Source organism: Carica papaya, chromosome 3 (assembly GCF_054855325.1).
Source record: "Carica papaya isolate Zhongbai chromosome 3, ASM5485532v1, whole genome shotgun sequence".
In the NCBI taxonomy this organism is placed as follows: domain Eukaryota; kingdom Viridiplantae; phylum Streptophyta; class Magnoliopsida; order Brassicales; family Caricaceae; genus Carica; species Carica papaya.
Window position 1 is genome coordinate 30,759,424 of NC_142311.1, and position 27,728 is coordinate 30,787,151.

General features: G+C 36.1%; 1 protein-coding gene and 1 pseudogene across 2 annotated transcripts; one reads left to right on the forward strand and one right to left on the reverse strand.

The window, feature by feature from the left end:
- Positions 1 to 310: 310 nt before the first annotated feature.
- SAC3B (SAC3/GANP/Nin1/mts3/eIF-3 p25 family) lies at positions 311 to 27,635 on the reverse strand. Of its 2 annotated transcripts, XM_088216467.1 has the most exons (19): positions 27,378 to 27,635; positions 27,008 to 27,186; positions 25,221 to 25,316; positions 24,476 to 24,571; positions 23,810 to 23,902; positions 9,340 to 9,576; positions 8,223 to 8,345; positions 7,496 to 7,735; positions 6,844 to 7,065; positions 6,487 to 6,746; positions 6,161 to 6,261; positions 5,814 to 6,029; positions 5,339 to 5,566; positions 5,168 to 5,259; positions 4,994 to 5,087; positions 4,141 to 4,233; positions 3,221 to 4,047; positions 3,017 to 3,131; positions 311 to 2,246 (listed from the first exon to the last, which is right to left on the reverse strand). In XM_088216467.1, the coding sequence occupies exons 2-19, from the start codon at positions 27,109 to 27,111 to the stop codon at positions 453 to 455; spliced, it is 5,031 nt and encodes a 1,676-aa protein (XP_088072593.1). In that variant the 5' UTR covers positions 27,112 to 27,186; positions 27,378 to 27,635; the 3' UTR covers positions 311 to 452. The 2 variants fall into 2 exon arrangements, with proteins under 2 accessions (XP_088072593.1, XP_088072592.1); XM_088216466.1 differs by having other exon boundaries at positions 27,008 to 27,635.
- Positions 12,393 to 12,511, forward strand: LOC148268561 (5S ribosomal RNA; annotated as a pseudogene).
- Positions 27,636 to 27,728: the final 93 nt, after the last annotated feature.

Below are 27,728 nucleotides of genomic sequence, written 5' to 3' on the forward strand. Positions count from 1 at the left end.
CCAATTATTGGAATTATTAGATAGTACAGTGCCATGACGTACTACTGCGCCTGTTCCTGTTTGATTTTGTTATGAAAATATTCATGTATCTATCTACTGATTTCCTGGTACTTCTACTTCATAGATGGATTTTCCTTTATTATTAACTACTGAACTATGTTTATGTTGACGTCTTAAAGTCATATTTTACTCATTTTTAATATTTTAATAATAAATATGATAAATGGGTCGGCATGTATCATTCTAAAAAATATATCTTTTTATAAATAAAAACTGTTAGTTGCATATCATCTGCATAATGCTCGATAGATACTGGTAACTTGGTCAAAATAAGTTTTTAACTTTTCCTCTCCGAAAAACTACTTGATACAAAACCCACCCCATCTCTGTTTTCTCAAGCACACATGTAAAATATAATACAACAGTTCACTATGATAGTTATAATCATAACCTCAAAAGTAAATGGACAGCTTCTCAGAAATAGAGTTTTGCAATATGTTACACTTCTCCAGCAACTTACTTAAGTTCTCGGCTTCCTTGGACACTTCACCATTCACCACTATTTTACCATTCCTGCGGTTCAATTCACTATTCACACACACAATATTGTTCTCAACAGCTAAATTATGATCTTTCAAAAAATTTATTCTGTCCTCCGTTGTGTTGCCTCTATGAAAAACCTCCTGAAAATCTTGATTTGAGGTTAGTGATGGACCAATAGAAGGTTCTGGATATCTTGGATTGCTTATGGACTTGAGTGGGCTGCAACCAACTTCAATTACTTCGTCTAGAGATGGATGACTTGAAGAATATGATGAATAAATACCATTATTAAGCTCTAGCTTGCTTAGATCGCTAGAAGCTGAATCAGCAAGACACGAATCTAAAACATAAGCTGAAGAGAAGTCTCCACTTGACAAACTCATTAACCGCCAATTGAAAATCCTTCTGAATATCATAACCCACTCGGGAACAATGTAATAGCTTATGTTATGGAGCTCGAGTCGTGTGCTTCTTTGTAGCATCACACGTGCCTCCTTTGTTGCTAGCGGTGCTTGCATCATTTCACTTGATTGTGTCAGATATCTAATTAAGGAGTTCTCAAGTTGTGATCTCTGCTTATCAATCTCTTCACCTGTAGGACAACCTCTGGCTAACCATGGTAAGTCACCTTGAAAAATAGGAAGTTTACAGTTCTCCAGTGCACGATTAAGTGGCTCAATCCTTTCTGCATAGCTCCAGCCCACACTTGGCAGGTGCCAATTCACCATTAAATGCTCATCTCTAGAATCCTCCACCAGTTTAACCTCCGGACAAGGCCAATTGACAGGATTTAGTTTTGCAGCATCAACAATATTCTCCTGTGTGCAACCCAATGCCTCATTGAAGGCCATGATACAGTGATTTGGACCTACTTCAGAACTCTTCATCTTCTCAAGCACCTCTAGTGACAAACTCAAGTGAGTCAGCACAAGTTCACGGACCTTCACACAAGTTACAGCTGGTTGCAAGGGTGACTCACTGGCTAGCCATTCTAGCCCTTCTCGTAATCGCTTGTCGCTGAAAAACCCATCAGCATGTTGCATTTGCATGTTCTCAACAAGAGAAACAACAAGAAAGCTACCTACCCGTGACTTGTCAATATCATGGAGGCCCAATCCATCAACAATAGTTGAAGTAGGATCCATAACCTCTTCTCTACATAATCCACTTACGATCAGAAGGGGAAGGCAGGAGCCAGATGGTATTGACATCAGAAGGTTATTGAGTTGGATCTTCTGCGTGCTCCATGGGGTGCTTTGGGATACAAGGAATAGAACTGCACTTGCACCTGATACTGTCTCCTTCACATGGCCAAAATCTGAATCCTTAACAACAGACAAACAGCAGACCAGATCATCAGGGGATTGGTATGCCACCCATTTCTTCCATATTGATACACCAGGTGAAGAAACTACAAGATCACCATTCTCATCATCCTTTCTGGAAGGCACGAGCTTCGACAACAACCACCTGCTCGCTGCCAAATCAGAAACCTGGGTTCCAGACATCCGTTTGTCCATTGAATTGTTCATCTGAGAACACAAAATGACTTTCCAGCATAGACATTTAGCATCTGGGTTTCTTCTGATCAATATATCTGCTGTCACATCTGAAACATTCAGCCTTGACCATGAACGTTCATGCTTTCCGTATCTCTCCCTCACGACATGATCAATGTCAAGCTCACCAAGTATGCTTGGTTGCTACAAAAGAAAAAGGTATGAAGCTTAAAATAATGTTTTCAGGTAAAAAATATTGCTTTTTCTCTGCCTCTGGCCAAGGGTAGATATAATTGAAACATTCAGTAAATGAGGCAAACCCCATAATGAACATATCAACTTCACACGAAGAAGAAAATGAAACACTTTCAGCTATAAGAAAATCACCATGTTAATTCCTCAGGAGAAGGTTAATGGAAAAATAATGATAAACAAATGGAAAGGAGGAATACTATAGTAAGGATGCTTCTGTGACTCTTACACTTCGACGCAGGCACCCCTGATTAGCTGCTTACCATCACGAGTCCTAAAGATTTTTCTTCTGTATCAAATAATACTTCTTTGTTTTGCCACCCATCAAGAAAAGCACTGATTTTCCATAACGCACATGCATAAAAACACTAAGGGAAAAATATAGTTTCACCTCATATTGTTTGCCTTTATTTCGGTTAATACCATATGGTTTTTTTTGACACATGAGGTTTTGTTTTTTGACATTTTATGTAAAGCTGTTAGTCCTTAAAGAACGTTTGCATGTATCTGGACCTTTACAAATATATGAAAGTTCAAGATTAAATAAATCAAAATCGAAGGAAGGTTGAAAAAAATTTTAAGATAATAGTCTAAAAGACAATGGTTTTATATAAAATGACAAAATCAAATTACATGATATAAAACCATTTTGCAATAAACCCAAACCACAGAGAGTAAAACTGTAATTGACACAAAAATTTAAAGGGAAAAGAAAAATTTACATCCGTTATCAGTCGAATTGGTGGTCCAAGGGACAATGAATTTAGGGCAGCACTTCCTGCTAACTGCCTTTGCTCACGTATCACCCTTTGCCTGGAAGACCACCGTCTCCATAACCTAATTGAAGAGTAATGCAAAACAGGTGAGACATCTGGTGGATCAATGTAGTATAACCTAAAATGAAGCATGTCAAATAAAACACCAACCTTACAATCAACTTTAATTTTGCTTCAAGAACCTTTTCATCTTCTTGATTTCTCATAACTTTACCATTCTCATTTTCATTTTCTTGGTGAATATTAGAAGGTTCTTCATCTTCTAAGTCAACACTTTGAGGCACTGAATTTTCAACAGCATAATCATATTTACCACTTGGGGAACTACCTAGAAACGATGTTCTTAACACAGTTTGCAGTGGAATAGCTCTTGGTGAACTCTGTTCCAAAGATGTTCTTGGCAAAAATTGCCATTGCATAGCTCCTGCACCAGAAAGTATATTTTGCTCGGGCAAACTACTGACATGAACATCATTATTTGATTTTTCCATGCTTCCAACTTCAACTGCTCGGTATTGAGGGGAGCTATGAACTAAGGAAAAACCTCTTGGGGAAACGGATGTATCAGCCAGCTGATGGTAATCTTGGCTCCGCCGATCTATTATTGATTTTTCTATCAATGGCTGCATCAGTGCACCTTTTTTGGGTGATGAAAGAATTTCAAAATCTGGCATTTCTTCATCAACCTCCTGGAATAAACTCTCCTTTTCATCAGAAGGGATGACTTCTGAATCATTTTTCCAGATTGCACTGAGCTGAATCTCTTTCGTTGCTTCTGTAGGCAAGGCTACTATGGGAGAAGAACATGACACATCTTCAACTATTGTTCTTGACTTCTTGGAGTGAACAAGAACTGAACACTTCGTAGGATAATCCTTATCAACATTAAGAAATGGGCCATCCTTCACCATATATGGCTCTTCGAATTCCTTGATAAGGAATCCATGGTACTCTAAAAGGCTTTCTATGTCCTCTTCCTAGTTTCATTCGCCAATGGAAAATTGTAAGAAATACAAGTTGCTAAAAAAAAGGGAGGGAAATGAAATTGATATTTAAGACAAGAAAAGCACCTCCATCCCCAGCCACTTGGCCACATGAGCAACAGGGACACCTTGGTTATTCTGTAGACCAGAGTGCAGAGAAGCAAGTGCTTGTGTTCGTAACTGGTAAAAAAGGGAACAAGTGAGATGGCATTCCTACCAATTTCTGAGTAAAAGAATAATGGATTTGACTATTATAAAACACAAAACAAACTTATGTGGAAAAAACTCTTACACTCCTTTCTTTTTAAATTGTCCAAAAAATGGAAGAAAGAATTAGGGCAATAAGATTCTCCTTGCTCTCGACAGCAAGGATACCATCCCAAGCACTTTCCACAAGAATTTGGAGGCTATTTTATTTGTTTTTTTGGCCTCATTCTCCTCATTCTTTGTTTTGTTTTCTTTCATTTGGCGGGCAGTATATTGTCCTGTTTCTTAATAGTCTTGATAATGTCTTCTTTTCTATTGAAGAAAATATTATAGAAACAATTTAAATATTTCACTCCTTATTTAAAATATTAAAAAGCATATTAGGGCATGACCTTCTATTTACATAAAGATATAGCTCACATAGAGTGCAGCCCAAAGAACTAAGCAACAAGCATGCAAATTATTCTATATTTGAATACAAATACCATTATTTTATTTTCAAAACCTGTAGATAATTGCATGCGCCTTCCTATAGGTTAAATGATTAGGAAAGGTAACAAGTTATACCAAAATTTTGCCTTATTTCTGACTAGAATCACCTAATTAATGTAACCAACTATCTTATAACCAATGGCTTACTAACACATTAGGAAGGTCAATGCTCTGTGAATCAAACAGACCAAAGCTGTTCATGCATTTCCCTGTCCTAAGAGCCAAACAATAAACATCATACCTTTGCAAAATGAGCATGCATTAAGCAAGCTTGAAGATAACTTGCTTTCCTTGCAAGCCGAAAGAAGCCAATAAAATTCATGGTTCTGCAAGCTCTGTAGGTACAGATTATTTGAATTATCAGTTCCAGTTCAACACTATTTACCGCAAGTAAACTTTTAGGAGAAGAAGCAACCTTGCTACATCACGGGCAAAAAGCACTTCTGGAGTCTGTCTTATCTCTGGAGTCATCTTCGCAAGATCCAGAGAGAGCTCAGCGGGTTCAACCTAACAAAGATAACTTTTTCTCAAGTAGAATATGTTTGAAAGGAAGTTATACATTCACATTACATTGCTTATGACTTACTTTGTACCCAGGATGCCTGTCAAGTTTGAGAAGTGCATAATAGCCTCGAAATTCTTTTTCTGATGGCACATTAATTCCTTTCTTCCTGTGATCATCATACATTTGGAACAACTCAACCGATGTTTTGTTCATCTGTTCAATATTGAGGTGTGCATCAAAACCCTCAGAAAAGCCCTCTCCTTTAGTGAATTCACACAATTGGTGCATTGCAATTATGTGAAACCTTATCTGACACCCAAAGCAACAAGAAAAAATTTTAGTTAATAGAATAGGCATATCAAACTTTGGCAGAGATGACCTAACTCATGCATATCCTCCAATGCAACAAAACATAATTTAGGCTTGAAATTCTAGAAAAACACTAGCTAAATACAAAATTCAAAAATTCAGAGGCACAATAAATGTTTTTCAATATGCCAAGAAAAGAAATTAAACTTGCATGGGCCTCAAATGAGAATTGCAACCAAAAACAAACCATTTGCTCTAGCATAATAATAGCTCCTTGGTTAAAAATATGCTGCATCCGCAGGTCCATTCTAATGGCCCTCATCCTGTCCCATAAAAAATTGTACATGCCCAGGAACCTATCATCATATGGCTGATCCAGCACATTGAGCAGATAATCAATTGTCTTCTGCAGGATTGGCATGGGTCGAATCAAGTTTGCTTCCCGCTCTGCAGTCCTACTATACTGTACAAGAATAGAGTGTGAACATCCACCATCTTACAATACAAAGCAAATACAGCTTAAAATAATTGTAAAAGATGATTTCTTTCAGGAAGAATCCTGGTTAATGAACAAATTAATATGGCAAAAGCTACCTTCTTAACAGCAAGGTACTTGCTGGTTTGGTTTCTATCCCCGTCCAAACGTTCATACTGGTCAAGGTCCCCTTTCCTTTCTCTTTCTGCCCTTTCTGACTCTGCAAACCCCACCAAAGAAAAACAAAAAAAATTCATTCATCAAAGATTTCTGCATGAAAGAATAGAAAAACCACATTCTTCAGATGGAATAATGGTTCTAGAGCAAGAATTGGCTATTCTTTCTGTTGAAAGTCAGTTTCTTCCTTGCCAAGGAACTCGATATTCATTACACTCGTATTCTATTGTATCATTCTATAGCATCATTCAGAAGCCAAGAAACGTACCAGGACACATATCTGGACATAAGCCAATTATAACACTGGATTTTTCACAGCCTTCATAATCAGATAATGCATTGTCATTGCCAATATCCTTTGCTGAATCCATAGAATGTTCCCCAGCAAATTTGTTCCTCCCTATTATTGATTGTTCAAGTCCTTTTGCAGAAACCTTTCTGTTTATGGTATCAGTGAGAGTGGTTGCTGCAGTTTCACTTAATTCTCCCTTGAAGCGGACCAATCGCTTTGCCTTGGCTTGCATTTCTCTGTGAATGTATGAGGAAAGGTTAGATACAAAATGAACAGGAATTCAACAAATTAAAAGCAGTATAGTTTACAAAAAAAATTGATTTAACAATTCACCGTTCAGTATCATCTTGAGAGGAAGCAGAGTTTCTCTGAAAACCTTCCTCGTCAGATAGTAGAGGAGGAGATCTTGTCCGTTTTGGAACTGAACCATTATCAACCCGAGTTGTCGCAAAAACTATACTTGCTGAAGGCAAGGACCTCAAGGGGATTTGGGAACCAGAGTTTGTCAAAGTATCATTTGACTTAGTATTGAACCTGGGAGGAGATATTGAAGGCCTGCCATGTGAAGTATATCAAGGTCTCATTGAGACAAAGATTAACTAGAAGATTTCTAGAGAGCACAGAACATAATATCCAATCATTCTTAAAGCAATAGTGTTACCATAACGTCCTTCATAGTTAAGGAATTCAAAGTGAAGTTTGGAAAGTGGGAGCTAAGGTGTAACAGACTTTTATTATTAGAAAACTCTTAGAGGAGATTCTTCTCCATTTTCTGCAGGTCAGGCAGGAATTTCGATCCTGACAACTATATAACTTCAAAGAAAGCATCATCCCCTTAAATAATACATATCATATTTTTTATGAGTTTAAGTTTCACACTCATACACTTTTAATAAATGCAATGGTCGTTGGACAGTTATCCTAAGAAGAAAAAAGGACGAAGGGGATAATAAACGTTACACTCCATTTATGTGGTACAATTTACCTTTTTGAGTTCTTTTGAGCGAACTTCTCATTTTCCAAGAAAACTTCATTGGTTGATAGTACAGGTGGGGACCTTGTCCTTTTTGGGGCTTGTAAATCAACTACTTCATGCCGTAAGCTTCTTCCAGAAGTATTAGAATCAGTATAAGATGGAACTGAGAACATGTTTTGCTGAGTCGACAAGTTGGGACAACCAATGGGAAACTTGGGAGGATTATTCTGTTCAAAATATATAGGTGACCTGTAAAATAAGCAATTCAAGAAAAGATCAAAAGATACATGTCATGAGAATTGCCAGGAATTTTTCCTGTTAAAAAAAATAGCCATGAATTGCTACATCTAAATAAAACCAAATAATTGAAGTAGAGATGAGAGAAGGCAGGAACATGCATGAACTTTAAGTATAAAATGAAGCTTAGAAGCACATGAGGCCACAGTTTTTTGCATCCAAGCCTCAAACTTGAAGCATGGGTGGTCATGCAACATAAACTAGAATGGCTGGATTGTACTACTGTCTGCAATGGAAGAAACATAAGAGGCTTCCTTAAAATATCAGAAATTGTGAAAAATTCATCATGATGCCGCATACAACCACACAAGAGGAAACAATGCCAAACAGAAACGAAGGTCATGCCCGTGCACACATACAAACAAGCACCTGTGTGCATGTTGTGGGAGGGGGGAGAGAGAGATTGAACAAATAATGCAAAATTTAACATAAAGCTTGCCTACGGGCTTCACTAAATGGCAGATGAGAATCCTGAATGGGACTACTGTCTTTAAAAGTCAATGCAACTGATCTTGCAGCTGAAGCAACAAAGGTACCATCATTTTTGAAACCTGAATTGCCACTACAAAACAAATTCAGTGTTAGAGAGACTAAATAAAATATCAATACAATATTCCATATCAACCTCTTGTCAAACAATCAGAAACTAGTTTGACCTCAAATAAATAATGACTTATTCATGCAACAGATAGGACTTTCCAAGAATAAGATCTAACCCGAGCACACAATAGATAAATGTTTTCAATAATCAGCAAAAGAAAATTCTGCTTACTGAACAGATGTTTTTCGGATATGAACAGGAATATAGCAACTATAAAATATAAGTAATTGCGCCTAAGTCAAATCCCTCTGCCAACCCTCCAATACAAGTGACTGTAGAATGACATTTGACCAGTGGTCCAAAGAAATGTAATTATATAAAAGGGCATGTCATGCAAGGTGAATAGCAACTAAAGTAACTTCTCCTGCCTATAGTTTAGAAATAGAGAAAATTTAATTGAAAAACAAAATAATAAAGATAAGGCAGAGAATATACATCAGGGAACAAATATAGGGAAGATAGACTAAACAAGATAGCTTATATAGAATAGTAATAAGAATACCAAGTATCGAGAGAGATAATGTGAAATAAAACCCTAAATAGATTTCAATTCATCATTATCTGCACACCTGTCGGTAGCCATTAGCTTTTATGTAGGCATAATTACAGCTAATGGCGTATTCTAATTCCTACAATATTTAAATCTACCTAAAAAGAAAATTCAAACAGAGTGTTAGAAGAAATTATATCTTGGTTTGGTAGTCCTAGATATCATTGGTTCCGGACCTTGAATATTTTGTTTAGAGGTCAATCTTTCCTTTGTTGGAAGGATCGTGGAACCATTGTAGACATTTTCTGTCCTTCTGGAAAGATGTAATCCTTCTGAACGGAGGTGGCACCCCCTTGGAGCCAGTTCTAAATTACTTATCTTTTTCTTTGAAGAAAACATATCAGCATTTAAATCATTACCAATATAGTAACTATCACATGTTAGAACTACATGCAAAGAACTTACCTCTGGAGAACAGTTTGATTGGGGTTTCTTATAACAACTTCATCTATAGACAATGAAGGAGGTGACCTGGTCCTTTTCAGATCTTGGAACCGAGCAACTTTAGTTGTATCAGTAGTTCCTGAATTGCGAGATACAACAAATGATGCGACAGCAGAAGGCCTACGATGACTTTGGGTATCATAATCTTTCGAGAAAGATCTTTGCCCGTCATCCCATCTGGAAGGAAACTGAACTGGCCTGAGAGAAAATGAGAATTATCAAAATGCTGCTTTCAGCTAAGTAGATTGTAAATCCCACACCAGATTATTATACCCACATGTTCTACCAAAAAGTTACATTCCAATAGACTGGAAAAAAATAGAATGAGATCTATAAAAATAAAAAAATTAAAAAAAATTGAAAAAAAGGAGATAAAGGAAAACATTATGAGACAACACGATGACAATGGCTGAATCAACAGAGTTATTATGGTTTTGTTTAACTATGTAGTTTTCTGTTTTCCTGTTCTGTGTAGTTGTATAGTGTAGAAATTTGGTGAAAAATATTTACTTTATTTTTCATTATATATTTTATGTTAGAAAGGACTCATGTATATATACAAGAATTAATAAGAACAAATAAAGAAATTTTCCTTATAATAGGGATTCTAAATAATTACAATAACTAAAATATCACGGTTATTTAGATAACGAAATATTCGTGTCCCCACTCCCCCTCAAGTTGGTGCAAAAATATTGCATATGCCCAACTTGTGTATCAAGTGTTGAAGAATTTTGTTGCAAAATCCTTTGGTTAAGATGTATGTCACCTAATTGCTAGAAGACACATAATATAAATATAAATAGCCATCAACCACTTTTTCTTTTATAAAGTGACAGTCAATTTTAATGTGTTTCGTCCGTTCATGTTGAACTAGATTTTGGTCAATACTAAGAGTTGTTTTATTGTTACACAACAATAATGAGCTTTCTTCTTTAAACAACTTTAATTCCTTCATTAATTTTTTTCTCTCATAATAATTCACACACTCCTTGAGCTATTGCTCTATATTCTGGTTCAGCCCTACAACAGGCAACTATACTCTGCTTCTTACTTTCTCATGTAACCAACTTGTCTTCAACAATTGTGCAATAACCGGCGATTGACCTTCTATCATTAGCAAATCCAGCTCAATAATCATTTGTAAATGCTTCTATTTTAATGTAGTAATTTCTGGAAAAGAATAAACTTTTTCTTGGTGTAGATTTCAAATATCATAACATTCGAAAGACAGCATATAAATGAGTCTTGCGAGGATCATGCATGTACTGACTCACTAGGTTAACTGCATATGTTATATCTACTCTGTATATGAGAGATAAATGAGTCTTCTAACTAATGTACCACTAATTGGTTGGAATTTGTGATTATTTTCAATCGGAGATTCGACTGGCTTGCAACCCATCATACCAGTCTTTTCTAACAAGTATAGGACATAGTTTTTTTAAGAAATGAGATTCTTTTATTAGATCTGTCAACCTCAATTTTCAAGAACTACTGTAGTTTTCCTAAATTCTTAATTTCAAATTCTCGAACAAGAAATTCCTTTAATCGAGTCATCTCCTCTGTATCATCTCCAGTCACCATAATATCATCAACATAAATAATAAGAAGAGTGATTATACCTTCATAATACTTTATGAATAGGGTATGATCAACATTACTTTATTGATATCCGAAAGAAATCATAACTCTTATGAACTTTTCAAACCATGCTTTTCAAGACTGCTTCAGTCCATACAAGATCTTCTTTAATTTGCAAACTTTCCCTTATGTTCTATAATCTTCAAATCCATGTGGTATTTTCATATATACCTCATCCTCTAAGTCCCCATAGAGGAAAGCATTTTTTACATTAAATTAGTGCATGTCCCACTCAAAATTAGCAACGCAGGATAGTAATATTCTAATTGTGTTTATTTTGCGACAGGTGCAAAGATTTCCTCATAGTTAATTCCATAGATCTAATTAAACCCTTTAACCACTAGTCTAACTTTATATCTTTCAATCAATTCATCTGTTTTATATTTTACAGTGAACACCCACTTATAACCATCTTCTTTTCTTGTGGGGTTGAAACAAGCTTTCATGTTTCTTTTTTGTCAATACTTTCATTTTTTCAATCATCGCTTCCTTCCATTTGGGATCTCCTAAAACTTCTCTCCAATCACGTGAAATAGACACAGAGAAAACAGACAAGATAAAAACTCTATAGGAGGGAGATAGAGAGTCATAGGAAATAAAGTTAAACATAGAATGTTTAGTGCAAATTCTTATTCGTTTTATAAGAGCAATAGGTTTATCAGATAATTCACAAGGCAAAAATAACTCACTAGTATCTTCAATAATTGAAGAAAATTCTTGACCTATAGACTGCATGATGGTTTTTCCTGCCTTATCTCTCATTGAATATCACTTCAAGTCTGTTTTATCCAGTTGTCCAGCATTTTTTTCTGAAGTAAGATCTTCTAACATAAAATTCTCTCCCTGAATATGAATATCAAGGTTACCAAACTAGGCATCACCCCTTCCGTTTCACTCTCCCCTTGAAAAGGTGATGGGGTGGAGCTGAAGTATGGTTTAGATTCTCTAAAAATAACATTCATAATTATAAAGTATTTTCTAAATGGTAGATGATAACACTTGTAGGCAGTGAGAAATGGAACAGGTGCGATCATACGAGCACTAATTCACCGAATCCTATCAGAACTCTGCTGTTAAGCATTTTTGGGTGAGAGTAGCACTAGGATGGGTGATTTCCTGGGAAGTCCTCGTGTTGTACCATTCTTTTTATAGACGGGGTGTTAAACATTACGCTCGGTGTCAGGGTATTTTGCTTAATATTTTTTGTGCATTCAATTAAAACTCATCACGTGATAAGTATATTATTACGAGTATCTTACATAGTAGAATAACAAAAACAGAGGTGTGGCAGGCGATCCACAGGGAAACAAAAAAATGGGAGGGGGGAGGGAAGGAGAAGGGATATATGTATCTGCGGCGCGAACTGGAACGGGTGCGATCATACCAGCACTAATGCACCAAATCCCATCAGAACTCCGCAGTTAAGCATGCTTGGGCGAGAGTAGTACTAAGATGGGTGACTTCCTAGGAAGTTCTCGTGTCGCACCATCTTTTTACAGACAGGGCATTAAATGTTATGCGGGACCGGAGCGATGGTCTGTCGGTTCATTCGCAAACGTGAGTCACGGCTCCAAGGCATATGCTTAATATTTTTTGTGCTTCTAATTAAAGCTCATCACGTGATAAGAGTGTTATTATGAGTATCTTACATTGTAGAACAACAAAAATAGAGGTGCGGCGGGCGATCCATTCATATGGGCATGAGTCGAGGCGCCGGAGTATTTTGTTTTATATTAGAACTAGAAGAAGGGGTGAGGTGTGCGTGCATTGCAAAACAAATGACAGGAGGTGGGAGGGAAGGAGAAGAGTTATATGTATTTCCGGTGCAAACTAGAACAGGTGCGATAGTACCAGCACTAATTTACTGGATCCCATCAGAACTTTGCAGTTAAGCTTGCTTGGGCGAGAGTAGTTTTTAGATGGGTGACTTCCTAGGAAGTTCTCGTGTTGCACCCATCTTTTTACAGATGGGACACTAAACGTTACGCGGGGCTAGATCAGCGGTTCGTCGGTTCATTCACAAATGTGAGTCACGGCGCCAGGGTATTTTACTTAATATTTTTTGTGCATTCAATTAAAACCCATCACATGATAAGAGTGTTATTAGAAGTATCTTACATAGTAGAACAATAAAAATAGAGGTGCGGTGGGTGATCTGTTAATATGGACATGAGTCGAGGTGCTGGGGTATTTTGCTTGATATTAGAACTAGAAGCAGATGTGAGGTGTGCACGTACAACGAAATAAATGACGCAAGGGGGCAGCGACGGAGAAGGGGCACATGCATTTGTAGCGCGGATTTGGACGGGTGCGATCAGACTAGCACTGATGCACCTAATCCCATAAAAACTCTGTAGTTAAGTTTTCTTTGGTGAGAGTAGTACTAAGATGGGTGATCTCTTAGAAAGTCCTCGTGTTGCACATGTTTCTTTGTACACAAGGAATTAAACGTTACGCTCGACAGAAACCACAGTCCGTTTGTTCATTCGTAAACGTGAGTCTCGGCGTCAGAGTATTTTATTTAATATTTTTCATGCATTCATTTATAGTCCACCATGTTATAAGAGTCTCATTACTAGCATCTTATATAAGGAATGGAAGGGGTGCAATCATAGTAGCACTAACGCACCAGCGTACTTGGGCGAGAGCAGTACTAAGATGGGTTACCTCTTGGAAAGTCCTCGCGTTGCACCCGTCTTTTTGCGGACATAATGTTAAATGTTATGCCCGATCAGAGCCACAGTCCGCCGACATGAGTAGCGACGTTGAAACATTTTGTTTAATATTTTACGTGCATTTATTTATAATTCACCACGTGATAAGGCTTTCATTACGAGAGTCTTACATAGTAGAACAACGAAAAAAAAGGCGCAGCGAGCCTCCGTTCTTCTGGGCGTTAGTCGAAGCGACATGGCATTTCGCTCTATATTAGAACTAGAAGCATAGATGCGGTATGCCCGCACAGCAAAATAAATGATGGGAGGGGGGAGGGAAAGAGAAGGGTTATATGTATTTGCAGTGGGGAATGAGACAGTTGCAATCATACAAACACAAATGTACAGGATCCCATCAGAACTCTGTAGTCAAGCATGCTTGGGCGAGATTAGTCCTAAGGTGGGTGACCTCCTAAAAAGTCCTCATGTTGAACCCGTCTTTTTGTAGACGGGGTGTTAAACGTTAAGTGCGATCGGAGCCACAGTCTGTCGGTGTGAGTCGCGGGGCCTGAAAAATATGTTTAATATTTTTTGTGCATTCATTTATAGTTAAATAGGAGAATATCCAACAAATACACACTTGAAAACTTTAGATTCCAGATTACTCACATTTCTAGTATGGACAAAACAAATACAATCAAACACTTTAGGGGAAACGGTATAGAAATTAGTACCTTACAAAACCTTCAGAGGACTTCCAAAATCAAGAACCTGCAGAGGTATTCCATTAATAAGGTACCCAATAACTTTTTGGTAGATTCATGGTGAACATTAATAACCGAGCTATCTCTAATATATATCTATTTTTTCTTTCAATAACCTCATTCTGTTCACTGGTGTAAGCACGACTTATCTGTTGAATTATCCTATTAAACTCCAAGTAGGCACGGAATCCATCATCCATATATTCAGAACCATTGTCTGTTCTTAAAATCTTAATTTGAGCATCAAACTGTGTACATATCATTTTATGAAATGATTGAAAAACATGATAATACATCACTTTTGGTTTTTAACAAAAAAATCTATGTTAATCTAGTACAACAGTCAATGAAAGTAACAAACCATTTATGACCAAACAATAACGTATTCTGAATAGATCCGCAAACATCTGAATGAATGGTCATAAAAGGGGTAGGATTTCTATGGTTACTCACATGATATGAACTCTTTCAATGTTTAGTTAGTTCACATGCATCACAAAATAAAAAATCCATAAAAGTTCTTTTAAATAATGTGCGATATAATTTTTCTAGAGCAAATAAAGAAGGATTTTCCCAACCATCGACGCAACTGTAGGATTTCCCTATTAACATTCGTATCTCGAAGGCAGCTTGATTTCGAACAATGTTTCAACTTCTATTCAAGACATATAAGTCATTCTGCTGTCTACCAGTGTCAATCGTCTTTTCTATTTGAAGATCTTGAAGAACATAATGGTAAAAAAAAATTCAATTTACAGTTAAGATCTCAAGTAAGGGCACTAATGGATAAGAGACTGTCAAAAAAACTAAACACATGAAAGACTGAAAACAGTGTAATGGTCGGAGTACAATTAATAGAACTTGTTACAGATACAGAAGTGTATGATCCATCTGGACACAGACATTTTCTCGTTAAATATATGGAAAATAGGTTAGAAAATCTTTACAAGAGTATAGCATATGTCTGTTAGGTCCAGAATCTATAATGCAAGTATTAGAATTCGAAATAGCAAGGAGATGAACAATACCTAAGTTTACCATTTTTGACGTACCAATAGTCGATGAAAGGTTACCCCAACATGGAACAAACAATTTCTTTACTTTTGTCATTATTTAAAAATAACTAGAGACAGAGAAAGAACAATATCCAAATGCTAATCTCAACGAGATAGAAAAATCCCTCTAATCAGTACCAAGGATGCCAAAAATGCTGCAAATTAGAACGAGATCTGTTAGGCAGCAAAAACAGCTCAGATCGGCTTGGAAGCAGCTCAGCTCAGCAACTCATGTCGGCTCTGGAAAGAGATGCTAGTCGCGTGCCAAAGGAGGACAGATTGCGACCAAATCGGGCAAACTTGTTGGCAGATGACGAAGCTTGCTACCAGTTCGTGGAGAGGACAAAAATCGCGCGTGGCCACGTGGATCCTAGGAAAAACAGATCATGTCGGGCAGCGAAGCCAGATCTTTGAAGTAGTTCGTGCGCAAACTGGAGTTTCTTGCACAAACAGAGCAGCTCAAAGCACAAACCAAAGAGCTTGGCATCGTGCGGCCATGTGGATCCCAGAAAAACAAAGTAGGTTGGGTCGGGTGTTCGTCAAAGAAGGAAGCAGTGCGATCAGCTACAAGCAGATAGATCGGAATGCGAACCATAGAGTTGCACGCGAGAGGTGCTTAAACGCTACAGTCGGACGGAGCAAGCAGCAAGGTGTGAAACGGAAGAGGTGAAACTATCCCTCTATTTGGGTGGCTAGTGAGAAGGTGCTAGGGTTTAAAAGAAACTTTAAAAATAAAACCTTAAAATACCCTTACTCTGCTCTGATACCATGTAGAAATTTAAGAAAAAATATTTTCTTTATTTTTCATTATGTATATTGTGTTACAAAAAACTCATATATATACAAGAATTAATAAGAACATATAAAGAAATTTTTCTTATAGTAAGGATTCTAAATAATTACAATAATTAAAATATCACGATCATTTAGGCAACAAAATATTCGCATCAACCTACAGTTCTATTAATGATATAATTAGATATTAAGATAAGTAGGAAGGCATAGTTATTTCCAATGAGAGAAGTTACTTTTTTTTCAGGAAGGTTGTGTTTTCTTGTATAAAACCTGAATACCAATCTGAATAATTTTTAAGCAAAGAAAAAATTACAAAAATAGTTTGTTAAGTATTTCAAACTCGAACTAATTATAAGTTTCTCTCTTAACAAGCACATACACAAAGGGGATGCAACCCGAAATACATTTACAAGTTAATCAAAATATTAATCTAGTCCCCAAATCCTCCACACTATAAAGAGGGTGACCTAAACTAAAAACCCTACGATTTAGAGCCAATAATCTATTAATTTATCCACATTAAACTCAACAACTTCAAAAGCCCTCGTATTTCTTTTTTTCTAAACTAGGCCAGAACATAGCAAAAGGAATAAAGCTTGCCCTCTTATCCCTCTTGACTCCATGCCAAGCCCTATCTGATCCCTGACTAAGCCAGCAATCACCCAATCGGTGCCTAGTAGAACACAGACCAGAGACAACAACTTGTGGGTAAAAAGACACCACAACAAGATATGATTTTACAACTCCAAGTCCCTCTTATATAGATAATAATAGTTAACCAAGATTTTGTCCCACTTGATTAACTTGTCCAGGGTAAAAATGCATTATCACAAGTGAAGATGGTGGCATCTTGACTTTCCATATAAGCTTGGTAGACATATTCAAATTGTTATCCCTCTTTCTGCTCAGGTGAATATAGGACTTTACAGTGAACACTCCTTTATAGTTGAGCTTCCAGTTAAGTTGGTCGTTGTCTTCATTAAGGCTACAATTGGCCAAGGACATAAGAAAGCATTTGAACTCGTTGACCTCCCAACCATTAAGATTCCTAAAAGTCTCCACATTCCAAGAATCATATTCCCCCGGAACCATGAAAGGTCCCACGGATAATGGCTTGCTTATGTTGAGCAAGGGCAAAAATCTGTTAGAAATGATCTGTGAGCATCCCTCCATCAAGCACTTGTTTAATCATCTAGCACTCAAAAGGAATCCAATGACCCTTAAAGTGTCTTTTTCATCAAAACCAATTATCTCAAACCAGGCCTCCCTGTAGGATCGGTTGTTTAATCTCTTCCGAAGCCACCAAATGATGCTTTATTTGCTTCTCTAAATCACATGAGAACCTATATTGGACGGCCTCTAAAATTTTGGCAACACTAATTGGCATTATCAACAATGACATGTAATAGATAGGAATATTTGTCATGGTGCTTTTGACGAGAGCTAACATACCTCCTTTTGATAACATATACCTCCTCTATCCAGATAAATGGAACTTGGACCTCGCCACTATAGAGTCCCATGTGGAGATATCCCAATAATTTGGCCCTAAGGACAACCCCAAATATTTTATTAGTAGGCTAACCGATCTGCAACCCAAGATTATAGCTAGCATCAAACTCTTGCCTACATCGAACAAGCTCACCAATTAGACTTGGCAAAATTGATATTTAGACTTGATACTGCCTGAAAACTTAACAGGACACATTTAATGTTAAGAATAGTCCTAGTCTCCGATTCACAAAGTAACAATTTATCATCTACCAAGAATGAATGCCTTTCAGCTCCTTCACTATCCCCTCATATTTAACACCTTGAACATTTCAACTTATTCAACTCATGTTCAACTTATTCAAAACTTCCACGAATATGATAGAGAGAAAAAGAGATAGTGGATCTTCTTATTTTCAGCTTCTAGATGCTCTAAAAAAAGTAGACGAACCCAATTCATGAAGACAATAAAGGAAGCCGAATTAATGCTGAACATGATCCACTTGCACCATCTATTCCCAAAACCCATCCTGAACAACATATATTTTAGGAAGCTCCAATTCACATGATCATGAACTTTTTCCATGTCAAACTTACTCAACATACCCTTCCTCTTCTTAAAGATCAGTTCATTCCACTATCTTGTTTGCAATTAAAGTCGCATCCACAATCAGTCTCCCCTTAAACAAAGGTGTGTTGACTTGCACCAATTACCTTCTCTACCACCATAGCCATTTTTCTTGCTAACGCATTTGCAAGTGCTTATAAATACAAACAACAAGGTTGATTGACCTAAAGTCTTTAATATTGGTGGCCTCTCCATCTTAGGGATGAGGAAGAAAGAGGTACAGTTTAGACCTTTCAAAAAGGAACCTGCTTCATAGAATTCTCTAAACATATCTATGATGTTGCCCTTGATCACACTCCACAATTTCTGCAAGAGGCCTATGTTGAAACCGTTAGGACTTGGAGCCCTGTCATCCTTGCAATGCATGAGTCAATCCAGAATTCCCTCATCTGATAACTCCTTCTCCACGAAAGCTCGATCCTAGTCATCCAACATACTGAACTCAAGCCCTTCTATATTGGATCTCTAATTGGAGCTCTCCATGTATAAGTTCTTGAAATGATCTTTAACCTCTTCTCTCAAGGTCCTATTCCCTTTGACTCCTACCCCATTGATAACTAGCTCCTCTGCATAAATAACCCTTCTATGGTGATTGGTCATATAGTTGAAGAATTGCATGTTCCTATGACCCTTCTAGATCCATCTGGTTCTTAATGTTGGCCTTCACGATGGTTAGTTGTGGTGTTGGTCAGCTTTCGGCCACCAGTTTTTTAACGTGTTCAATTATTGACTTGTGTTCTTGTCTCATAGCCCGTCAGGCAATGAGTTTGTGTGGCGTCCTTGGTTTTGGAGTAGGTTTTGTCGATTGCATCCCGCACTTGTGTTCTTGTCTCATAGCCCGTCAGGCAATGAGTTTGTGTGGCGTCCTTGATTTTGGAGTAGGTTTTGTCGATTGCATCCCGCACTACATTTATTGTGGAAGGAATATTAAAATTTTGTTTATTTTTGGAACCATGGAATTCCATAGCCATGTTATGATCATAAAATCTTTTTCATCCCTGGTATCAAATGCAAGGTCTCTAGGTTTCAATCTGGTGGTTAGAAGGTGGTTGAGCTTCCCTTGTCCCTTTGGGGTGGTTTGAGTCAATTAAAACTAGTTGAGATAATCTTTTCCTATGCACTATAGGTCGCTTGAATTGGTTGAGATTTGTGTCTAGAATTTTTCACGTGGGAATATGCTCCAGTATTTTGATATGTTACCTCCAACATCTTGGAGCACGTGACTACTTGAGGAAAAAAGAAAATATCATCACTCGATGAAGTAATTTCCATCGTAATATCGAAAGAGAATTGTAGAAAAATCATGCTAGAATATCACTCCGCTCAGTTCAATTCTAATCTCACAAGGTTCCAAACATTGTCAACAATCAAAAAAAGTAAGTCACTTGAGAATATAACTCCAGGAGCATATAGCAGGGATAATTTTTAGTTTACCATTTGTAAAAAGCTCAGACACATCAAATACAAGCATTGGAAACTACATGACAAACTAAGTATCTCCAACAAAGACTAAGATACAAAAATACCTCACTAAAGATTCCTGAGTAGGTTTCCGTAGCTAATGAGCGTGGAAAAAAAAAAGAAAAGTACATACTGATCTCACTGCTTTCAAGGTTGAGACTGAACAACTGCAAAGTCGATTGGAGAACTTCAAGAAGGCTACAGGTAAAAGTATAATAAAACACTTAGGTATACTTTCTTCTTCACCAAGTTTGATATATCTCGGATAAACCCTTTGAAAATTCCTGAATTATAGACTCAGGAGTCATCGGTCATATGACCAATACTTCTAAATTTTTTCATATAGATGTTTCATATTCAAGTAATAAGAAAATTGTCTCTGAAGATGGTTTCTTAAATATCATTGCAGGTAAGGAGAACATTAAGTTTAGTTTTATCATTATCCTAAAAAATATGTTACATATTCTCAAATTATGTGATAATATTATGTCAATCAATAAATTATAATAAAAGTTAAACTACAAAGTAACATTTAACTCTTCCTACCTTGACTTTTAGGACCAGAAGTCGGCAAAAATAATTGGACATCCTGAAGCTAAACATAGACACTGCTACTTAGATGCACCTGAGAGAGTCTTCTATGATGTTATGACCAACTTCATACACAAGATTTGACTCCACCATAAGAGATTTAGGCACTCATCCTTTTCAATTTTAAAGGTTATGTTTCTCTCATTGTTTAAAACTTCACAATATAAAATATCTACACTGCAATATCTGTGAATTTGCAAAATATAAGCGTGTAATATTTCTTATTAGTAATTAGATCATTTCCATTTTTATTAATTCACAGTGTTATTTGGAGATTATCTCGTACACTTAATTATTCTGAACTCAATTATTTGTTTCATTTATTGACGATTGTACTAAAGGTTGTTTTTACTCAAAATCAACTTCAAAGCTAACCATATCATACCCAAATTCTGCAATATGATAAATACCTAATTTAGAACATTCAAAAAAAATTATGTAGTGACAGCACTTTCATCATTCTTTCATCAAAAAGGAATTCTTCATGAATCGTCCTACATCCACATTTCACGACATAACGGAATTGTGGAATACAAGAATAGTCACCTTTTAACCACCAACATAGCTTTTCTTTTCGCCAATGTCTTAAAATAATATGGGACGAAGCTGTCTTTATTGCCACCTACATTATTAATCATCAGCCCATAAGTGTTTTTGACTTCAAAAGTGTCACAAGCCATCTGGTCCCAAGGATGTTTGGATATGTTGTCTTTGTCATATTCATTCCTACCAAAAAGGAAAACTTGATTTTCGGGTCTTGAAATGTGCATTTGTGAGATATTCCTCTCAAAATGGTACAAATGTTACCGTTCGTCCACTCAAAAATCCTATATGTATGTGAACTTTAAATTTGTTGAACAAGAATCCTGCGTCACTCAATCTTATCTTCAGCAGTAACTTATATTAGAAGATAAAAAACAAATTTTCAAAGATTTTAATCCATCACTTTTGCCATACAGCTCAAAACTATCATCACAAGATAACATTCAGAATTCACTATAAAATTCACATAAGAAAATATTCAAAATCCATCCGCTTCAAAGATTAAGCTCTTAGTTTTCTCAGGTGTATTCAAAGACAAAGATGCCTAATACTAAACCAAAGTCAATTCAAGAATCCAACCTTGATCCTGAAATTAAGATAAGTCCAAGAAGACTTATATAGTCATTAAATAACGATATACATATTGCATTTCGTAAAGATACAAAAGCATGCACTAAAAACTCTTTATATCTTGTCTCACAATTTTGTGTCATTTGATAAGTGTTCATCAACCCATAAAACTTTCTCACTAGTTTAAATATTATCCCTAGCACAGTATCTGAGCCATATAGAAATGTAACCACTTAAAAAGAATCAGATTTGGACAATGGCGGGTCTACCGAAAGGAAAGAAACCAGTGGAATGTAAATGGATTTTCTCAATCCAATATAAAGCATATTGTACAATCAGGAGATACAAAACGAGACTGGTAACAATATGGGATAGAATACCACGAAATATTCACACCAATAGTCAAGATGAATACTATGTGAATCTTGTTATCATTAGTTGCTCATTTTAATTGGCAATTACAATAATTTGATATAAAAATATCTTCTTGCATTGAGATTTAGAAAAAAAAATTTACATATATACTCCACCAATCTTTGATGGAGAAACAAAAACAAATAAGATATGTGAACTAAAAAATTATTTACATGAACTCAAACAGTTGCTAAAGAGCATGGTTTAACAAGTTTACAAGAGTGACGATAAAAATCTAGAATTCGAGTAGGCTCAAAAAAATTTTTTTAGATAAAATAGAGAAATGATATCACATTATGTTCATCAAATATTCAAAAGTCGAGAAAGTTACAACTTTCTTAATATATATTGATGATATTATCATAATATAAAATAATGAAAATGAACTAACACTAAAACAATGTTTAGCAAAAAATTTCAAAATCAAGAACTAGGCCATCTAAAATATTTTATGGGAATTAAAGTTACTCACTCTAAATCTAAAATTTTTATTTCTCAAAAATATATTTATGACCTATTAAAAGACATTGACAAGCTAGCATGTCAACCAACTAAGCACTCCTGTTGATTTTAATTATAGACTAGGAATTTTCTTTTTTGAAATAAAATAATCACATACTAGGAATAACAAAGACATGCCAATAAACAAAAAAATGCATCAGAGATCAATCAGCTGATTAATCTATCTATCCTATGTAAGATCAGATATCACATATGAAGTAAGTACTATAAGTCAATTCATGCACAATTTAAAGGAAGTGCACTTACAAACAACTTACAAAATATTGCAATACTTAAAAGAATCACCAGGGAAAGGGATTATACTCATGAAAAATGACAAATTACTCTTAAAAGCCTCTATTGATGGTAATTATGCAAGGCATGTTGTACACAGAAAATCCAGTACAAGCTACTGTACTTTATTTGAAGACAACCTAGTCACTTTAAGAAGTAAGAAACAAAATGTTGTTACAAGCTAAAGTGCAAAATCAGAGTTCTGACAATGGTACAATGGATATATGAACTAATATGGATTACAATAATTTAGGAAGAACTTATAATCAAATGGAAAAAACTTATGCGCCGATAATGTGAGAATAAGTTGATCACAAACATCACTCACAATCTGAAAAAATAAGACCAGATCAAACATAGCAAAATTGACAAACATTTTATTAAAGAAAAACTTGATAGCAGCCTAATACGTATCCATACATGTTCACTAATTCTCAATTGACATATACGTTAAATAAAGACTTAGACAATCCAGCACATCCAACTCCTATTGGCGAGTTGTAATGAATTATATCTATTCCCCAGCTTGAGGAAGAGTATTAAAGAGATAGTGTATTAGGTTAAAAGGTATAACGTACATTACACCTTTTCTAATTAATTGTAATTAATTGATTATTTTCTTTTTCCATCTTAAAAAACTTGTATATATAGCGTTGTAATAATCAATAAAATACACATCAGATCATTATTAACATATAATAAAATTGAAAATCCAAAAGAAGTAAGGTCTAAACATAAAGAATATGCCCTTTAATGAGCCTGCTCTGGTCTCTCAGATGAGAAGCTTCCTGGGAATCCTATATCTTAACTTGTCTTCTAGGTAACTTCATGCCTAGTAACATTTCTAAAGTATTGTTTGCATAATGTCTACCATTTGTTTGACTGTGTGTTTTAAGTAAGCCTTTAAAATTAATCAACAGTAATGTCCTTTTGTAGATTTAATTTAAAAGCAATTATGGAAAAAAATTATTTAAACAAAAAAAAAAACTAAGATAAGTGAAGCCGCAAGTTGATTAAGATTCTCACCTTTCAACTCCAACAGGTAGGTAAGGTCTCGTACCAGGATTGGAGTATGGACCCAAAGGAGGTGACAATGCTCTCTCTACAGCTTCATGCCCCCTATAATCAAAAAGACATCCATAAGTTGCAGATCTCCCAGTATTGGAGTATCCATAAATTTCCAAAGCAACATAAGAATGAAAATGCCAATGGATAACTGAGCTAGAAACTAAATGATGAGAGTCTAAACATCAGACATGGATATTTGAGAGCTCAGCCAGCCAGTCCTCAAAAACAGAGCCGCAAAGGACATTTATAAGTATTTCTTGTTGAATCCTACGGAAAAAAAACAAACATGCAATGATGGTAGTACTATGATTTCTGCAAGCTAAGTTGGACTGCACTCAAGTAGGAAACTATCTAGGAAATAAGACTATTTATTTCCATAAATATTGAATACAGAAGTCCCATTAGTATCAATGTCTCTAAACAAGTATGAGAATGCATGAGTGCATCTAGTTGTTGGTAAGCAAACAAACAAGCATATGCATGAATACGCATGTTTGAGTAGCAAACAACAATACTTTTTTGCCCAAAGTAGATTCTAAAAGCAGTACATTTGATATGAGTATATCATTTGAATAATATGATAAATTCAAAAAATAAAGCTACAGATTTTGAAAGGGGTTCCACCTTTGGACTCCTGCAGATTGGAAAGGTTTCACGAGAGGTCTGGAGTTCTGAAAAGCCAGAGGCGGTGATGGCATCCTCTCAACAGTGTCAAGTCTCCTATAATCAAAATAACATCTATAAGTTCCAGGGGCTCCTATTTCTTATAATAGAACTCATTAATTTGCTTCATATCAGAGATAAGGAAGAAACAATGTAACTAGAAGTAACTACAAGGAAAGGTATAAACGTCAAAGACTGATTTTTTAAAAAAAATAATAACAATAATAAGGTGGCAACGACTGGTTATTTTTTGAGGTCATCTGGTATCTTTTGATAGGAAGCTCCCTGGAGATTAGTGTGTATATGATATCAGTATACAAGCAAGGAACATAAGGTCGTCTAGTATCTTTAATCGGAAGCTCCCTGGAGATTAGTGTCTGTATAATATCAGTATACAAGCAAGGAACATACATGCATGCTGGATATCATTGGTAGCAAAAGTTTAGCAGCAATAATTATAAATACAATGCTATATATATAGAAACATGTCTTCAAGGGGAGGTCCCTTTATCAGCCTTGCAGGGGGGTTGAGTTGCCATTTTGTTTTGATGTTTTTTCCTTATTTCCCTTTTTTTAGTTGTTTAATTGGAGGAACCTTAGCCTCATCTTATGACTAATATTAGCCTTCTCTCTCTCTAAGTTTTCCTCTCTCGAGCAAAAATGGTACAAAAAACAAAAAGAGCTACAGGTTTAAGTGGATTGTCACCTTTGAATTCCAGCTGACTGGTAAGATCTCCCAGACGGCCTGGAGTTTTGGAAAGACAAAGCAGATGATTGCATGCTCTCCACAGCTTCAGGTCCCCTAAGCCAAAAGAATGTGCTAAATTCTCAGACTACATTACAATAACAAATAAAACCCCCATACTTCCTAGGATAGTGAGTTAAATTTACATAAAACAACATATTGTAATGCCTAAAAGCATGTCCTTTACCTCTCCCCCGACCCTCCCTCCCCTCACCCTCAAAAAGTTGTCCAATCACCGATTTAAGGCAACATTTATTAGCAGCTAATGAATCCGTATTCTTATGCAAATTCAAACGTCATAATCATCACAAGTCACTAGGATAGTTGGCTCCAAACCTTAAGTTTTTTTTATTAAGAGTCATCATCTTTGTTCTCATGAAGATTTTGGGGACCTTATAGGCATTTTGCTTGATTTGTAAATACTTTTATACCACATTTGCACCCTCTTGCTGCTTTTGAAAAGATAATTTTTTATTTCAAAAAAAAAATATTACAAAAGTTTTGATACTTCTCAACCACCAGATTTATATATCCTTAACCTATCAAAAAGTCAAACTTCAAGCATAAGATCATTTTGGCATGAAAACATGTATCTTCTCACCCCTTCCTTTCCCCCCACCCCACCCTCCCTCTCACCCCCAAAATATTGTCAGATACCATCTAAGGAAAGGTTTATTAGCAGCTAGAATCAGTATTCAAATGCAAAATTCAAACACCCTGAGCCTCCATGATAAAACCATGACCATTACCTGTTGCAACAGAAATAACATTCCTAAGTATCAGACTCATACATCCTTTAACTCATAAAAAATCCAAACTTCAACCATAAGATTACTTTGACATGGGAGGGCATCCCTTCCTCCCCTCTCCCTACCCTATCCTGCCTCTCACCCCCAAAAAGTTTTCCAATCACCATTTAGTGAAAAGTTTCGTAGTAGCCAATGAGTCAATAGTTTGATGGAAAAGTCAAGCACCATGAGTACAATGATGTGGCAATCACCATTACATGTTGGAATAAAATTTTTGATACTTCCCAATTATGAGATTCAAGCATCCTCATAAAAAATCTGAATTTAACCATAAGATTACTATAGCATTAAAACATTGCCTTCTGCCTCCCTCCCTTCTCACCTGCCCTACCCTCCCCCTCACACAAAAAAATTGTTGAATCGCCTTCTAAAGAAAAGTTTATTAATAGCTAATGAATCAGTATTCCGCTATAAAGTTCAAACACCACGAGCTACCATGATACTGCATCGGTATTACAGGTTGCAACAAAATTTTCCGTACTTACAAACCACCAAGCTTATAGATAACTACATGTAAATCCAAACTTTAACCACAAGATCAATTTTGTCACATAATGAGATATCGAACATCTTTTATTTCCTCAAATAGTAAATTCAGATAACTAGATCAAATAGCGTACTATGGATTCGGTACCATATCTTGCTTGCAGCGTTCTGTTGCTATTCACATGTCCCTTAAACAACAAACACTTCCCTTTCAATTCATTTATTTTCTTTAAGAAAAAAAGAATGTCCACGTCGTATCCTGTCCTTTACTTACAGATTCCAACAGTAATGAGCTTTAAACAGCTGACATATAATAACATTTACTGGAAACTAGAAAAGAAATTGAAAAACACTTGATATATGAAAGATATAGATATATGAAAAAAAAAACCATAAATGGCAATATATATATATATATATATGCATATACAATTATCGACAGAAAGAGAGAACCTCGGAAACGTAATAGCAGAAGGATGGGGTGGGAATTGTACAGAAGTTGTGACACCGGGTTTTGTTTGGGGTCCTGATTCCTTCCCAAATCCCAGGGATGACATTCTTCTCGCTACGTACTTATCTTGCTTCTACCGTTTTTTCTTCTTAATTTAACGTACTCTATACTTGCAGTTTAGCTGGTTCAATCAAATAACAAGAAAAGGCAAAATTAGGGTTTTCCAGATACAATAACGCTCCCCTTCTCGGTTCGTCATTGCTGACTCCCCCATCCATCGATATCGAAGAAAAACTAAAGTAGCTATAAGGTGTAGACAAATCGTCCAACAGGAAGCTATGGCAGTCTCCGGCACCAAGGGAGCACCAATACCTGGTAGCCGATAGCATCAGCTGAAAATATGTCTCGATCATAACATGCTTCGAAGCGTTACCAACTGCATCAGCAGCAAGTCTCCATGTGATGCACGGAAGGATAGACTTCGTTACTAGCTGAAACGCAAAAACTTGGTTTTGAACCGCGCACCGGAAAGGAGGGAGGGAGGGAGGGAGAAGGGACCTGCTCGTTATAGTTTACCAAGCATGAATTTCTTGTCCGTAAATCTGAGGCAAAGGGAAAATTATAAATTAAATTAACCGACTTTTGATGAAGTAAGAATTTGGTTTTCTCCGCCTCCAAACAGGATTTTGATTACACCATGTTTCACTCCCCAAATAAAAAGGA